This window comes from Sus scrofa, chromosome 11 (genome assembly GCF_054392235.1).
Source record: "Sus scrofa isolate SSC_HxYL_T2T_F1_AM1 chromosome 11, Sscrofa_HxYL_maternal_Yorkshire_Landrace_v2.0, whole genome shotgun sequence".
NCBI classification, from domain to species: Eukaryota; Metazoa; Chordata; class Mammalia; order Artiodactyla; family Suidae; genus Sus; species Sus scrofa.
The window spans coordinates 72,559,086-72,576,811 of NC_139393.1; the positions used below are offsets into that span (position 1 = coordinate 72,559,086).

General features: G+C 37.6%; 1 protein-coding gene across 4 annotated transcripts in view; it reads right to left on the reverse strand.

Annotated features, from left to right (window-relative positions):
• Nucleotides 1-17,726, reverse strand: part of UGGT2 (UDP-glucose glycoprotein glucosyltransferase 2) — a 171,828-nt gene that overhangs the window by 30,591 nt on the left and 123,511 nt on the right. For 3 of the 4 annotated variants that reach the window (XR_014819754.1, XM_021065792.2, XM_084982147.1), the window contains 4 exons: nt 14,813-14,971; nt 14,392-14,477; nt 5,047-5,131; nt 1,485-1,570 (listed from right to left, as the gene is read on the reverse strand). Coding sequence is in view for 2 of the 4 variants with exons in the window: in XM_021065792.2 (XP_020921451.2) it covers nt 1,485-1,570; nt 5,047-5,131; nt 14,392-14,477; nt 14,813-14,971 (416 nt within the window). In the remaining 2 variants the exon portion in view is untranslated. Of the gene's footprint in view, nt 1-1,484; nt 1,571-5,046; nt 5,132-14,391; nt 14,478-14,812; nt 14,972-17,726 lie in introns of those variants that run through there. The other variant, XR_014819755.1, reaches the window with a different exon arrangement.

Consider the following 17,726-nt stretch of genomic DNA (forward strand, 5'->3'; position numbering starts at 1 on the left):
AATCCCCCCAAATAATAAAAATACACAGTTGATTCAGAGAAGAAAAACATCACTGGAAGTTAGTGAAAAAACACTATAACATATACAATGCTTAAGTATCTGGAGGAGTTACCATCCCCCAAAGTTACTTTCTCTCTTTCTAACAAAGCATTGTTTTGTTTTGGTATCCTTTCCGTACTGTAAGTGGCTATGCCATAGTTTAATAATTATCTTTATTCTTTCTTATATCTACCCTCTGGTTTTAATGGAAGCTCATCAATACTCTTTAAAATGTCCAGGTTCTGTTTCATTATCCCCTGTCAAACATACCTCCAAATCATCTCAAAATGCGTGACTCTGAACCTTCCTTGATCAGATCAGTACCCACTTCAATGAACATACTGGGTTAGTAACATGAGTCTTATCAAACAGGGTCAACTACAGAAAAAGAGACCCAAGCTGGGCAAAGTCTAAAATGATTCTGATTGGTATAACAAAATCTGCTTAGGTTGTTGAATCTCTTGGGTCTAAAGTTTCTATTTCTTTTCTTTGATAAAAATGATCAATAGATCTCCACCATAATTCAAATTAAGTTCTAATCTCTAACCTGGACTTTCAAAGTCACCTATGATGTGGACCTATGGCAGACACTTGTTTTGCCACCTAACACCCTTTACACTTCCAGTCACAATAACCTGGTACTGTGAGTAGGTGGGCGGGTAACCATTCCTCCTCTATCTCAGTCTACGAGATGTAGGTGGGATGGGCCTTCTCCAAGGCTCTAGAGGCAGACACATGACCCAAGCTTAGTCAGTCAGTCAGTCACAAGGATCAGTTCAGTCCAGCATACATGGCTATAGCTGGACCAATGAGTCAGCCTTGGAAACTGTGCTGACACTATTTAGAAAGAGGCAATCTCTTCCCACCAGAGATGACCAGCTTTTTCTTGTAAAAACCTGTCTGAAAATGAAGAAGGCGCGGAGAACAGAACTAGGAGATGGAAAAAGAATTTCTGGACCACATCACCTGAATGCCCAGTCAGCTCTATTCCTGAACTCTTTGAAGATGTAAGCCAGTATGGTCCTTTTCTGATTACTATAGGTCCCAAGATAACTTAGAGATAACCCATGATATTCAATACACCAGCTAGCCGGGGTATTGAGAAACACACCCAATCTTTCTGACTTCATGTAACCAGGTACCCTCACCCTGTTTCCTGTCCGTTCTTTAGAACACATCTTAGCCACATACTCCTCCAAAGAGTCTTTTCTGAGGTTCCTCCTAACTGGATATCGTCTTTTGCTCCCTTGGTTTGAAGAGCACTTTATGCTCAGCTGTCTCACAGCTCCAGTTTCCTACCTTGTATTATTGACATTTATGTATTTGTCTTGTCCTTTCTAGAGAAGATCTGTGCTTGATTCAAATGTTTATGATCTGCAGGGCTCCCATATACCAGACTCTAGATGGAACTACAGTTACATGTTAAAATATTCATTAGTAATTACCTTTTAATGGAATCCCACATTCCTTTTTTTGTTCCATCTTTATCGGAAAGGATATCTTCCTTAATTCTGTCTGGGTTTTTTTGTACCTAGATAGCATGGTAAAGAGAAACTTTAAAATTCTGCAGCTTTAATAGTATACTGCATGGTTAGAAATAGAGTGGACAAGGGGATCCTTGTCAATCTAAGGTTGTTACAATAAATGAAGCCAAGAAAGACCTTACTTAGTACATTATTGACCCAATCTGGTTTCAACTATCAGTTCAGCCTCTTGTGTTTAGTTCTTTTGGTGGTTACCTCCACGCTGCTAAATAATGTGCTTATACTTGTATGTACTGAATTACCAATTTCAGATGCTATCTACGTATATCTGGATTCACAGAGTTTAGACATTATTCATTCTTTGTGATGAAAGATGAGTAGCTTACTTATATCACCCCTCCTTTTGCCTCTTTATCTGGAGGTTTTGATAATACTATCTTTACCATGAGTTTTTCTACTGAGTATTTTTGTAACTTTAAATAACATTTAATTTTTTTATTCCAACAAATTCAGTGATTTCTCTTGCGTAGCCTCTTACAAGGACAATAACATCTGTACCTTTTCCTTCTGCCTCCCAACTCACATTAGCTCAACTTTCACTTTAGCACTGTAAACATAATGACATTTACACTTAGCTTTTATACTATGCTATGTGCATTCTACAACTTGAAACTCAGTAAAAATGCTTACTGTAACGGTGTAAACACCACTCACTGAAGAGTCTAAAAGGCCACTACAATCATGTTTCCCCTGCAGTTATCACGGCGTGACCACTGTGCCCTCCTAGGAGACTCTTCCTGGTTCACATGGAGTCTGCTCTCTCACATTTCACCATGAGAGGATGTTTTTTTCTTGGAATTTTACTGTTTTTTTCATTTGTTTTTTGTTTTGTTTTCTTTTTAGGCTGCCCCTGTGGCACATGGAGGTTCCCAGGCTTGGGTCTAATTGGAGCTGGAGCCACTGGCCTAAGCCACAGCAACTGAGGAGCCGAGCCACATCTGTGACCTACACCACAGCTCACGACAACACTGGAGCAAGGCCAGGGATTGAACCTGCATCCTCGTGGATGCTAGTTAGATTCATTTCCACTGAGCCATGATGGGAACTCTGTATTTATTTTTTCTTATGGTGAGATATAGTTCTTCTTTACCACATACCTAGTATTTTCTAGTTTATTATCAATGTTACTCAATTGTCCAGATGTCCTGTCTTCTCGAATACATTTTTATCTTAAAGCTTAACAATTAAATGTTTATCTGTTTCAAGATTTCTTTGTACTGGTTTTCACATTAATTTCACCCTTTCTTGAAATACCTATTTTCTTTCTTGTTCATCTTCATCATGCTGGCAAACACTTTCAAGAAGGGCTGTGAAAATAATTTTTCTAATTCTTCACACTTCAGAAAATAACTTCATTTGCCTTCATATTTGATTATGAATTTGCCTAGAGAACCCTATGTTCAAAATAATTTTCCCCAAAACACTGAAAAACTTTTGTTATCTTGAAAATGAAATGTTTGCTGCTAGTGTTGGTGTCATTTTTATAGCAGTGACTTGCCTTTTCTCTTTGGTAGGTATTAGGATCTTACGTGGGTCATTTTTCATTCATCCTAATTTGTGGACCTTTGACATGAATGTTTATCTATCTTTATCAGTGAGATACTTTCCTTCCTCCATTTCCTATTCTTCCTTTCAGGAATTTCTATTACTGGGATACCAGAGTTCATGAGCTGATTCCCACCCCCCGCCAGGGCCACACCTGCAGCATATGAAAATTCCCAGGCTAGGGGCTGAATCGGAGCAACAGCTGCTCGCCTCCGCCACAGTGACAGCAACGCCAGATCTGAGCTGTGTCCATGACAGCTTGTGGCAATGCTGGATCCTTAACCCACTGAGTGGGGCCAGGGATTGAATCTGTAACCTCATGGATACTATGATTGTTGGCTTGATTTCCACTGAGCCACAAAAGGAACTCAAGTTTGTTTTTTATTTCTTTGAATATTGTAAGCATAGTTGTTCCAGTGTCTGCTTTCTGTTATTTGTTGTTTCTGCTGGGTTCCTTCATGTATTTGAATATAATATCTTACTCCAGAGGTGATTTCCACTGAGCCACAACGGGAACTCCTCAAGTTTGTCTTTTATTTCTTTGAATGTTGTAAGCATAGCTGTTTCAGTGTCTGCTTTCTGTTATTTGTTGTTTCTGCTGGGTTTCTTTGTGTATTTGAATATAATATCTTCTTCCACAGATAAATGGGTATTTCTGCCAGATGCTTATACACCCTTATTAATCTGGAACCACTTTAGTGCAAATTCAAAGCTCAGGGTTTCCCTGTTTACCTAGGTGATACAAATTTGGGTTAAAAGAGTGTGTGGTGGAGTTCCTGCCATGGCTCAGTGGTTAACACATCCAACTAGGATCCATGAGGATTCGGGTTTGATCTCTGGTCTCGCTTAGTGGGTTAAGGATCCAGTGTTACTGAAAGCTGTGGTGTAGGTTGCAGATGAGGCTCAGATCTGGCGTTGCTGTGGCTGTGGTGCAGGCTGGCAGCTATAGCTCTGATTAGACCCCTGGCCTGGGAACCTCCATATGCCACAGTGTGGCCCTCAAAAGACAAAAAAGAAAAAAAAAAAAAAGGTGGTATATTTACTATGGTTCATCCTTACCATGAAGCTGGCTTATTGCAAAGAAGGCCTTCTAAAAGAACACCCATTATATCTGGGTCCAGGGTTTTAATTTCTGTCCCTATAATCCTGAAAATTAAATCAAAATGATAGTTCACATGTACTGGGATGGACAAGTGTTCCCAGGGCAACAGTAGCTTTCTTTGCACAAAAGAAGGTTCTGTGCTTGCTTACTTCACTAGGCTCTCATTTTCTCTTTAATTTTGGATTTACATTTACTTATTAACATCAGCTCACTGCTTTTAAAATTTTTTTAAAACATTTTAACCACCAGTTTTATTGATTTTAAGTAGGTGCGTTGGTTCAAAGAACTAAATCTACCATCATTAAAAATTCCTTTACTGGAGTTCCCTTGTGGCTGAAATACCGTCCATAAAAATTTGAGTTTGATCCCTGGCCTGTTCAGGAATCTGGCACTGCTGCAGCTGTGGTGTAGGCCAGCAGCTGCAGCTGCAATTCGATCCCTAACCTGGGAATGTCCTTATGCCACAGGTGTGGCTATAAAAGGAAAAATTCCCTGTTTTTTTTGTTTGTTTTTGTAAAGAAAAGAAACACCACTTTTTTCTCCTGTTGAAAGGGCTAACTTTTCAACCTGTGTTCCTAATCTTATCTCTAATTCATAACATTATTTGGCTACAAATACAGTAAGTAGACTAGACATACTAGACATACTTCTAACTTCAAACTCTGTGCTTTCCTTTTCTCTTCTTCCTTTCATTGCCAAAGTTTTAATATGACAATTTAGTTAGTAAAATTGTGAAATTAGTTGTAGACCAAAAATAAAGAAAAAAATAATTCTTATATTAAGAACAAAGGCTGCAAGCGCTGCAGCCTCACACACTTGTACTTGCAGTATTTTGCTTTTGAAGCTGTTTAATACAACAACGACATCTCCCCGCTCCTGCTGAGAGTCAGTTCCTTTGTGCCTAAAAGGAGAGAAACATGAAAAATGTCTATAATCAATTCGAGAAAAGACATACAGTTATGACGGTATGAACAACAGAATGAATTCATTTTGCAAGAAACATAAGTATAATATCACTTGCGTATATGTCATATTTGCTGCTTCTACAATTAAAGTATGATGCAACACACTACAATTTTCAAAATTATCCAATTTTAACATAATACAAATTAAGATTTTACAAAAGTAACTAACCTGATATTGCCTATTTGCTCAGCATGTTCAGATTATTTACTTTTATTATATACTAAGATTATCACAAAGTCAAGTATTTCATACACTGCAATGGTAATTAAAATATGGAACATTTTCTATACTTTAAAAAAGTTGTTTATGTAGCATAATCAAAGGAATTCTACACTATACAACTACTTTTCAATATGGAATTCTATAGACTACTTTTCAATATCCACCATTTTCAAATACCAAAATTTGAAGTGTATCATTAAACCTAAAAGACCGAAATCGTCTGTGATGTCCATCTCCATCACTTGAACCTATTTTATATTACACAGTATGTATTTCATTGTCCAATTTTCAAAACTGGATCAGTAAAACAAATATGACAGCTCTGCTTGAAAAGTTGATACTACTTTCACTGTGAACTGAAAAATGCTTTTGTGTAAGTAAATTTTATCAAAGAGGGAAAGCAATTAGATGTCAAATTAGTAGATACTTTGCATTCATATTTATAGCATACACTTGAACATTTTTCTAAAATGAAAATCTGGGGATTCCAGGACTATAGTGACTAACATATGCCTTTGATTTTCACTCCCAGTTCCGCAGATGAGGTGTCTAAACCACAGGAGGAGGCCAGCCCTGCCCAACAATTACCACTGGAAAACCAGAAAGAGTTCCAACTTATGCAGTAGAAATGTCAAATTTCTTAAAAACTTTCAAGAGCTTCCAGTCCCACCTAATACTTAAGGGCATCAGATCCACAATCCACTGAGACCAGAATAGAGGCAGCACAACATTGTAGCTAGACCCGTCCAAGATCTAAAGCAACCCCCTCCATCCCAGGTGGTAAAGGCAGTAGTGATGAAGAGTCTTATACCATTTCAGGCACTATTTAAAGCTCTGTATGGATGTTAACTCATTTAATCCACACGACCATCCCTTGAGGAGGGTAAAATAATTATTCTAGACCCAAACTATGTCCTGGTGGTCTCTCTCTTCACAAGTCCTCTATTAGACCTTTATCAGTAACAGTAAGCAACTAAAAATCACTGGGTATGTGGGAGTTCTCGTCGTGGCTCAGTGGTTAACAAATCCGACTAGGAACCATGAGGTTGTGGGTTCGATCCCTGGCCTCGCTCAGTGGGTTAAGGATCCGGCGTTGCCGTGAGCTGTGGTATAGGTTGCAGATGCGGCTCGGATCCCGCGTTGCTGTGGCTGTGGTGTAAGCCAGTGGCTACAGCTCCAATTGGACCCGTAGCCTGGGAACCTCCATATGTCGTGGGAAATCACTGGGTATGTAAAAATAGTTAACAACTGAAATGAAGGAAACAAGCCAAGTCAGAGGATATGGACTTCATTGATAAGGAATTAATACAGAAGAAAAAAGGGGAGCATTCAAATACTTTATATTCTCAATGAGATCTGAGAGAATATTTCTCAGTAAAAGCCATCTAAAGCCATCTACTTCAGGAATTCCCATTGTGGTGCAGTGGGATCAGTGGTGTCTTGGGAGCAATGGGACGCAGGTTGAATCCCCACGGGGCACAGTGGGTTAGGGAGTCGGTGCTGCTGCAGCTGCTGCTTAGGTCACCAACTATGGCTTGGATCTGATCCCTGGGCCTGGGAGCTCCATATACTGTGGAGCAACCAAAAAAAAACAAAACAAAACACCACTTACTTCAAATTGAAAGGATTCATTACATGTCAAGGAGCAAAGGAGCATTACTTTAAAAAAAAGGACCCATACATATTTTTCCTGAAATTCTAAATATAAATATCATTTAACTTTTTGTGGAGGAAAAGTTAATCAGAATGCCTCTCACTTTGAATCCAAAACACTGAATGGTAGAAGAAAATGATGAACAATGAAGCCTTGTTTCAAGCATTCTGAGTAAAATGATAATGCTATTATCAATACTTAAGAAAACAAAATAAAGGCAAAAAAATTTAGGCTCTTAAAATCAAGAATATACTGTTAATGTCTGTACCAAAAAGACCTATAGAAATGTACATATTTATGATATGGCAGGCAACATCTACTCCACCTTTTGGCATGTACTGCACAAGTTAGAAAGCTAAAAACTGTTTTTGTTTTTGTTCATAGATCCTTTCACAGCTATGGTTCTGGCTGATAATTAGATTCAGTAAAACAGATAATTTGCACGTCATTTGGAATTAACAAGTGAGGGAAGGTCAATGTAGTGATGCCTGTTGAGGTTCTTTGGGGAAAAGCAAAGTCACAGAGACACAGAGGTTGCCTTCGTCAGGGTTTCAGTGTAAACGCAGCTTTCTGGGGACCGAGAGGGAGTTGATATGCTGATAGGAGCAGCTTCATGCTTTCTCACTCCTCTGATGAAGGGAAAGGCAGCAGCTCTCTCTGGGTGGTCAGTTCCTTGGCTGGTCCTGGGACCTAGCCCTCTGGAGAGCAGCTCCTCCAATCCTTCCCAGTATAGTTAAGAATTCATTTCCCTGTGTCAACTCCTCCTCTGATATGGGAAGTCAGCTACCCAAACAGACAATGAATGAATTTGGTCAAACTTATACTTAACTAACAGTAATGTGATGGTAAAGAACTAAAGATGTTGGGGAGGGATGCTAAAATGCTTCAGTTTTCAGGGAAGGGACAGTGTGACAGGAAGGCTGAAGAGTGGCTCTGGAGAAAGCCGTTGCCAGGCTGTGAGTGTGCACCACTGTGTACCCCCTGTGGAAGCATGAAGACCATGACCTTAGAATCCTAAACTTGGTTAGGGAGATACTTTAAGGGAAAAGTACTCTGCAATGCATTTACTACAGTTGGGAGACACAGAGGACTGCATCTGGCTCATGTCAGGGAAAGTTAAAGTGGACCATGCACTGATATTCGAGGACAGACCTATTATTACTTTAACCTAAGGCTGAGGGCTACTTACCACCTTTGAGACTGGCCTGAACTCCTAGAGTTTGCTGGATAAGTGATGTGTACATATTTCTCATGAATCAGAACTAGCAAGCAGGAGAGATCTGGTTTTACTGTTACCATGGGGTATTCCTGCAACCTGAAGATATGAAGAGACCTCAGCAAAAGTATATAGCATGGGATTTAACACAGGATGCCCACAGACTGAGGAAGATGTTAGAGGGGCCAACTGGAATAGGGATGCACCAAGTGGGATAGGGAATCAAAAGAAAGTGAGGTGCAGCAATTGAGGCCCTCTAGGGGCTCACAAAAGTGCTCCACAAAGAGTGAGCTTTAACCACTGAAAGGGCCAGAGTGCAAGGCTTGGAAATCTCTCTTGCCTCCTCCATAAAACATAGGAGAAGCAGACTAGTCTCAAAGGTACCAAACTAAAATTACATTCAACTATTAATTAGGCAATGTGTTTTTCTGAAGATTTCAAGTGAAAAGACTAGCAAAATAATTTAGCATATTAAAGGCATATGTGTATATATACATATATATAACATATAGGTATATGTAAAGCATCTGATATTTTCTAAAATTTAGTGAAGAAAATAGAAGAATTTGTAGAACTACAAAAGTATTCTTCTCTAGGAGAGAATAATTTTATTGAGTATTTTTAAATTCAAGATAGGTAACAGTCAACACTGAGTATGGGTATATGATCTGCATTTAAAGATTGTAAAAAGATGGGCAGACATAAAAAGTACCTATGTGAAGATTATGCCTAATAAAAAGGCAAATTTTAAAATATCAAATTAGGAGTTCCTGTCAAGGCTCAGCAGAAACGAATCTTACTAGCAACCATGAGGATGCAGGTTTGATCCCTGCCCTTGCTAAGTGGGTTAAGGATCCGGTGTTGCCACAAGCTATACATGGCTTGGATCCCTCATTGCTGAGGCTGTGGTATAGGCTGGTGGCTACACCTTTGATTCGACCCCTGGCCTGGGAACATCCATATGCTGCAGGTACGGACCTAAAAAGACCAAATAAATAAATAAAATATCAAATTATTAAGTCATGATCTTAAAAGCTGGACTTAGAAACTCCTGTCAGTATTATTTTAATACCTGAATGTACACCTGACCAAGGAGGTAAAGGACTTATATGCCAAGAACTGTAAAACATTAATCAAGGAAATTAAAGATGTAAAGAAATGGAAAAATATTCCATGCTCCTGGGCTGGGAAAATCAATATTGTAAAAATGGCCATACCACCCAAAGCAATCTACAGATTCAATGCAATCCCTATCAAATCACCCATGACATTTTTCACAGAACCAGAAAAAACAAGCCAAAAATTTATATGGAACCATAAAAGACCCAGAATGGCCAAAGCAATTCTGAGAAACAAAAACCAAGCAAGAGGCATAACTCTCCCAGACTTCAGGAAATATCACAAAGCCACAGTCATCAAGACAGTATGGTACTGCTACCAAAACAGACATACAGACCAATGGAACAGAATAGAGAACCCAGAAATAAACCTATGGTCAATAAATCTTTGACAAAGGAGGCAAGAACATAAAAGGGGAAAAAGACAGTCTTTTCAGCAAGCATTGCTGGGAAACCTGGACAGCTGCATGCAAAGCAATGAAACTAGAACACACCCTCACACCATGCACGAAAATAAACTCGAAATGGCTGAAAGACTTAAATATAAGACAAGATACCATCAAACTCCTGAAAGAGAACATAGACAAAACATTCTCTGACATCAACCTTACAAATGTTTTCTCAGGTGAGCCTCCCAAAGAAACAGAAATAAGAGGAAAAAATAAACCAATGGGACCTAATCAAACTGACAAGCTTTGGCACAGCAAAGGAAACCAAAAAGAAAACGAAAAGACAACTTACAGAATGGGAGAAAATAGTTTCATATGATACAATGGACAAGGGCTTAATCTCTAGAATAAATAAGCAACTTATACAACTCAACAGCAAAAAAGCCAACAACTCAAGGGAAAAATGGGCAAAAGACCTGAATAGACTTTTCTCCAAGGAAGATATACAGATGGCCAACAAGCACATGAAACAATGCTCAACATCCCTGATTATTAGAGAAATGCAAATCAAAACTACCTCATACCAGTCAGAATGGCCATCATTAATACGTCCACAAATAACAAATGCTGGAGCGGGTATGGAGAAAAGGGAACCCTCCTGCACTGTTGGTGGGAATGTAAGCTGGTACAACCACCATGGAGATCAGTATGGAGGTACCTTAGAAATCTATACATAGAACTACCATATGACCCAGTAATCCCACTCTTGGGCATATATTTGGACAAACCTTTCCCTAAAAAATGCACCCGGGAGTTCCCGTCGTGGCGCAGTAGTTAACGAATCCGACTAGGAACCATGAGGTTGCGGGGTCGGTCCCTGCCCTTGCTCAGTGGGTTAACGATCTGGCGTTGCCGTGAGCTGTGGTGTAGGTTGCAGACGCGGCTCGGATCCTGCGTTGCTGTGGCTCTGGCGTAGGCCAGGGGCTACAGCTCCGATTCGACCCTTAGCCTGGGAACCTCCATATGCCACAGGAGCGGCCAAAAGAAATAGCAAAAAGACAAAAAAAAAAAAAAAAAAAAGTAAAATGCACCTGCATGTTCACTGCACCCTCATGTTCACTGCAACTCTATTCACAATAGCCAAGAGCTGGAAACAACCTAAATGTCCGTCGACAAATGACTGGATTAGGAAGATGTAGTATATATACACAATGGAATATTACTCAGCCATAGAAAGAACAAAATAATGCCATTTGCAGCAACATGGATGGAACTAGACTCATCCTGAGTGAAGTAAGAAAGAGAAAGACAAAAGCCATATGGCATCGCATGTATCTGGAATCTAATATATGACACGAATGAACCTTTCCACAGAAAAGAAAATCATGGACTTGGAGAATACAACTTGTGGTTGCCAAGGGGGAGGGGGAGGGAGTGGGGTGGATAGGGAGCTTGAGGTTAATGGATGCAAACTATTGCTTTTGGAATGTATTAGCGATGAGATTCTGCTGTGTAGAACTGGGAACTATGTCTAGTCACTTACATTGGAGCAAGGTAACATGTGAAAATAGAATGTGTACATGTATGTATAACTGGGTCACCATGCTGTACAGTAGAAAAAAATCTGTATTGGGGAAATAACTATTAAAAAAATAGTAATAACAAAAAAAATAAAGAAATGAGTTGTGTAATGACAACAAAATATAATTTTAGCTTAGCTTTTCAGTGCATTTCAAGAATACTTTTCTCAAATATAAGTGTAATGTCAATTAGAACTACATCATGGAGTTCCCTTCGTGGCGCAGTGGTTAACGAATCTGACTAGGAACCATGAGGTTGCGGGTTCGGTCCCTGCCCTTGCTCAGTGGGTTAACGATGCGGTGTTGCCGTGAGCTGTGGTGTAGGTTGCAGATGCGGCTCGGATCCCGCGTTGCTGTGGCTCTGGTGTAGGCCGGAGACTACAGCTCTGATTCGACCCCTAGCCTGGGAACCTCCATATGCGGGAGCGGCCCAAGAAATAGCTAAAAGACAAAAAAAAAAAAAAAAAAGAACTACATCATGAATAGGGATAAACAGAGTATTCATTTTTTGTCCTATTTCATACTGACCTGATTTTTATTACTGATACCTAAATTTCAAAGAAATCAAAGAATAGCATCATTTTTCCCCCATCCTGGATATCTAGTGACATATTAATCACATTTGGAGTTAGGTTAATTATGACCAAGAGGAATTTATGATTTTATCATTTATAAGTAAAACAAATTTGAAATTACATCTATTACCAAGAGTTGCCTAACTGTGAATGAGAAAAATTAGTTTTCCACTAATATGTTAGTGGTACTTAAATATAACATCAGGAGTTACATTCTTCCTAGACCATCCATTTATAGGCTGTGTATGATAACAAATAATAAGGGAGATAAAATAGAACTTATTATACTATACTGTTTTACATAATATGCATATTATATACGATACATGTTGTATATATATTACACAATATATGTATATAATATATAATAATATCTGTAATTAAAATTTGTAAAGAAGGAAGGAGTAAGTGGGGAGGAAATGGACATTTACTTGGATGGGAGACACTGCATTTTATGATGATTATCTCATGTAATCCTTTCCAAGAGCCCACAAGGGAGGTAGGATTACCCCCTCCCGTCATGAGGAAACAAAGATTTGAGGTGGAAAAGAATCTTACACAGTCATACAGACAGCTGGTGGTGGGCAGAGAAGGAATTTGGATCACAGCTTACCTAATTTCAAAGGTTTTTCCTTTGCAAAACACAACAATGAAACAATAGTGGCAGATTTAGGAACGAGTACCTGGGAGTACAATTTGCAAAGACCAAAGCAGATGAAGCAAAGTTATACCTTGAAACCATGATTTTTATATGAAGAATCAATGTAAATGCCATAGTGTATTTTGCTTATTTTCTGTATCACCACTGCCCTGTTTTATAGAACTTATAATGTGGTAAGTCATTCATCTTCTTAACTGCCTGTCCCACTACTGGAATGAGTTATGGAAGGGTCAGAAACTCTGTTTTTGTTTTTCTTTTTTTTTTCCTCCTGCTTTTTAGGGCTGCACCTGCGGCACATGGAAGTTCCTATGATCAGTGTTGAATGGGAGCTGCAACTACTGGCCTATGCCACAGTCACAGCAATGAGGGATCTGAGCTATCTGAGCTGCATTTGTGACCTACACCATAGCTCCTGGTAATGCTGGATCCTTAACCCACTGAGTGAGGCCAGGGATTGAACCCACATTCTCATGGATACTAGTCAGGTTCATTACCACTGAGCCCCAAGAGGAATTCCTCAGAAACTCTTTTATTCATCTTTTATCTCCAATACTTCCTCTTGCTTTTACCTGCCCCATCCCCTACTCTGCCCCCCAACCCATCCCCAAGCAACTTACAAAGGGAATCATACAGTATAAGGGATCATACAGTATAAACTATCTTTTTTCTTTGTGCCTCATCTCTTTCACTCAGCATAATTACTCTGAGATTCATCTATGTCACTGAATGTATCAACAGTTGATTCCTTTATACGGCTGGGCAGTATTCCACTGGATGGATATAACACATTTTGATTATTTCTTCACTTATTAACAACTGGGTTGTTTCCACTGTCTGGCAATTACAAATAAAGCTGCTATGAACATTAAAGTGCAAGTCTTTGTACGAACATATGATTCCTTTCATCTTGAGTAAATACATGTGAAATGCTTGGATCATATGGTAAGTATGTGTATTTAAATTTTTATGGACTTGCTAAACTCTTCCTAAGTGGCTGTACTATTCTACATTCCCACCAATAGTGTATGACAGTTCCTGTTGCTCCATATCTTCATTAACACTTGTTAGTGTCAGTCATTCTAATGTTAGGCATTCTAACAGATGTGTGGCAGTATGTGCATTTTCATAATAACTAATAATGCTGAGCATCTTTTTATGTCTTATTTGACATCCACATATCTTCTCTGGTGAAAAGTATGGACAAGTCTTTTGTATATTTTTATCAAGTTGTTTTCTTATTGTCAAGTTTTGATAGTTCTTCATGTATCTTATATATAAATTCTTTGCTGAATATATGCTTTGCAAAGATTCCCTCCGTCTCTGGGCTTGCCTAGTTTTCTTTTACAGTCTTTATATACTCCTTTAGTGTGATCCCCGCTTTATACTGGGCTCATTGATGAGTAGGAAATATACTGTGAAAGGAAGCCAATTCTTATTCATAAAAACAAAAAAATTAAACATAACTCAGTGCTATTGGCTTTGCTATATAAGATATGATACATACTAGTCATTAAATGATAAATATGTTCATTATGCTAACACATGGGAAGTCTCTGGAAAATAATAAATAAAAGAGGTGGAGTAGAGAACAGAAAGTATACTTCAGGCATATCTTTTAATACTTCCGAAAGAAAACAATGATAGGAACAAATGTCAGTTTTATACGTAATTTTTGTTTTATAGCATGGTATTTGTGAATATTTTTGTTGTTTTGATGATCTTGGTTACATCACATGAAACATTTATATATAAAAAATTTAAAGTGGTTTATATAACTCACCCAACTATCTGATAGATATCTTCAGATTTTCCTTGGCGTAATTTCAGTACCCAAGCACCTGGGTTTGCTTTTAATTGAAAATATCCCTTTCAAGATGAGAAAAATATCATAGTTACATGACAGAAAATGACATCTGATTGTTGAAGAAAATTATTCATGAATATTCTGAGTGTTTACTACTGTGAAATGAATAATTTCTATAAATAAATTCCAATGAAGAAGATTTTGCAATAACCCATAAAAGCACATTTTGAAAGTATGACTCCTTTTGTTTTCATTTTATTTAATTACCTTTTTCAAGAAGTTTTTTTCTGGGAGCTGTTCAGCAATAGTAGGATAAAAATTATTTCATCTTATTATTAGGAAAACCTAAGAGGATTTCACCAAAACATCTCATTTGTTGAGTATGTATAATACTTACAAGATTGGCCATCACTATTGTATCAACCATAACAGGTTTATTTTTTGTGCCCAGTGTAAACTGCAGGCCTCGAGGAGGTTGTTCTGTTGTGATATCGAAGCAATGTCCTTCAAGCAGCAGATATTCCAGTTCATATTCTGCTGTAACGGTTCTCTCGATCTGTGGAGGAAACATGTCATTGTTTTTGGTGTTAGTAATTCTCACAATGTCAATTTTGTAATAAAGATATGTGATTATTTTAATATTAACCAATTTGGGGGGGAAGCTTCAAGTACTTCTTTCAGGTGAGTGAAAGTAAGAGTGAATCAATTTCTTGGACACTACAGCTTATGATGAATTTGTTTTTCCTTTTTCATGAGGGTTATCTCCACCCTCATGACAACAACCACATCAGAGCAGGAGAAGTGTGAGCCTGGAGGGGGCCCAGCAAGCTGCAGCACTCAGATATCTCTCCAAGACAGATTCAGACAGGAAACTCCTCAAAGAATCTGCTTTGTTTGCTTAGAGCTAGAGCTTCCACTTCACATTGGGCAAGAAAGCCAACTTGTCATCAATATCACCTTTCTTGCATTAAAAAAACTAATGGTTAATTGTTTCATACGCAAAAAAAATAACGTTCATTAAACAAAATTTAGCAATTATAAGAAAGTAGAAAAAGGAAAAAACAGAAACCACCTAAAGACTAAACATTCATATCTATGCCAAAGCACTGATCTCTCTCTCTTTTTTTTTTTTTACAGTATTTTTTCTAAGGAAGTGTAACATTTTTCATTAAATACAACTTTCTAAGAACATGTCCTTCCTTTTTTTTTTTTTTTTTTAAAGAATATGTCCTTTCTTTAAATCATCTTTTTAAGTGACTGGAAAATTCTAATTGTTTCCAGATTCTCTTCCATCGCAAATGTATAATAATTTAAGGAAAAGACTTTTTCTCTATTTCATATGAAAATCGTAACCAGACATGAAAAAAAATAAAATAAATTATTTTTACAGTCTGGCAATTTTGCTGAGTAGATAAGACAGTACTGTTATGTATCTCTGATCTTATTTCACTCTATAAGGTTTTTGACACTGTTAAGTGTGTTAAGGATACAATGTAATTGAAAACATTCTCCATTGCATACTTGTTTTTCTTTTGCCTCTAATTACTACAGAAAAAATTAAAGTACTTGTGTAAAGAGTTTCTTTCTGAGTCCAGTTATTATAATTTTACTTTTTTTTTTTCTTTCTAGGCCTGCACAGGCAGCATATGGAAGTTTCCAAGCTAGAGGTCAAATTGGAGCCACAGCAACACAGGATCCGAGCTGTGTCTGCAACCTACACCACGGCTCATGGCAATGCCAGATTCTTAATTTTACTGTTTTTAAGAACAAGAAATAAGTAACTTCTTTGAAAACAGAATTTGTTTCAACAACATTAGTCGGGTTCTGAATTGGTTGTTGAATTTTTGCTATTCTAGTGATGGATGTCACATTCTTACTAACGTATATCCACAATCCTTACAGCACTTTGGATGGGAAGACGTCCATGGGAGAGTATCACAATATGAGAATATTAAAAGTTAGAGAGAAATCTGAGAAATCATCTAGTTTAACACTTTCACTTTACAGACAAGGAAATTACCCCACAGAGATTCTGAAGTAAAGCTTAACTACTTTATACTAAGAATTAGACATCAGGGTAGAGTTCAAATAAATTCAGTTTGTGACTAGTATCTTTGTTTTATACTATACTAACATGACAATTTCTCTCCCTTATATATTTGCATAACGGTTATCAATTGCGTTGACTTATTCAAACAACATCAAAAACAGTGAATTTATTTTTCAAAGAGCTCTTTCTAGTGAATATCTTATGTTTTACAATAATTTCATAAAGATGATTTAACTTAAATTACCTCCCATTATCAAGGTTTATTTTAGCAAGAATATAAAAGGTAATGATCTTTTATGATGTTTACATCTCCTTTATAGCTTTATCTGTTCTAAATATTAACTATTTTTTTAATTTCAAGAATCCATTAACCAAGATGTTCTATGAATACAGGTAAGAATATAACAAAATTCAAATAACTTAAAACTCAAACATCTAATTATTGCTCAAGGTCCTCAGTAAAGTTATAAATACTAACAGTTGATATGAGACATGATTTTAATACCTTTCAAATATAAAGCTGGGTGTATTAGTTTTTCTAAATTGAAGTGTTTATTGTATTGTTCTACAGCTGAATAGTTAGGAATTTAGTTTTCTCCTTCAATAAAAGTGTAAAGATTAACATCTGGATGTATTAACCATTATCTTGGGCAGTCAAATAGGAATTCTTTGACAATTACATCAGGTAAGGAATGCCTTGTCAATGTAACTGATGTCCAAATTATTTCAAGAGGGTCTAATGCATTTTTCTCCGAATTCCTTTCAACATTGCCACGTGCTCTTCTCCTTGAGCAATCTTCTGTTTACTCACGTCCTCTTTACTGCGGAAACAATCACTGTGGTTTCAGATACTTTGCTGTCTTTAAAGTACAGGCTGTGATTAAATCTAAATGGAGAGTCTTTGGATACAATTCTAGTAACAAGCTCTGAGAACCACCTCTGAACTCCAGGTAAAAGTAACTGTCTCACTTGAAGCTTTCCTGGACCACTTTGGTCACCTTTAATATGGGCATAAATGTACAGTAAACCATGTGAATCAAGTTCTGGTCAGGAAGAATCTTTCCAGATCAAGTTTTGTTCAGGTGCTTATACAATGTTCAGGAATTAGATGCAGCAAGTTCTTGCACAAGCTGGTGTGCAGTGACACATCTCTCATTATTAGTCTCACTTTTCCCCTTTACCTACAACTCATTTTTCCTCTAGCAAATGTCTGTGTCATTTCATATTCTTCTAGGATAGTTGCAGGTAATATTCTAAGTAT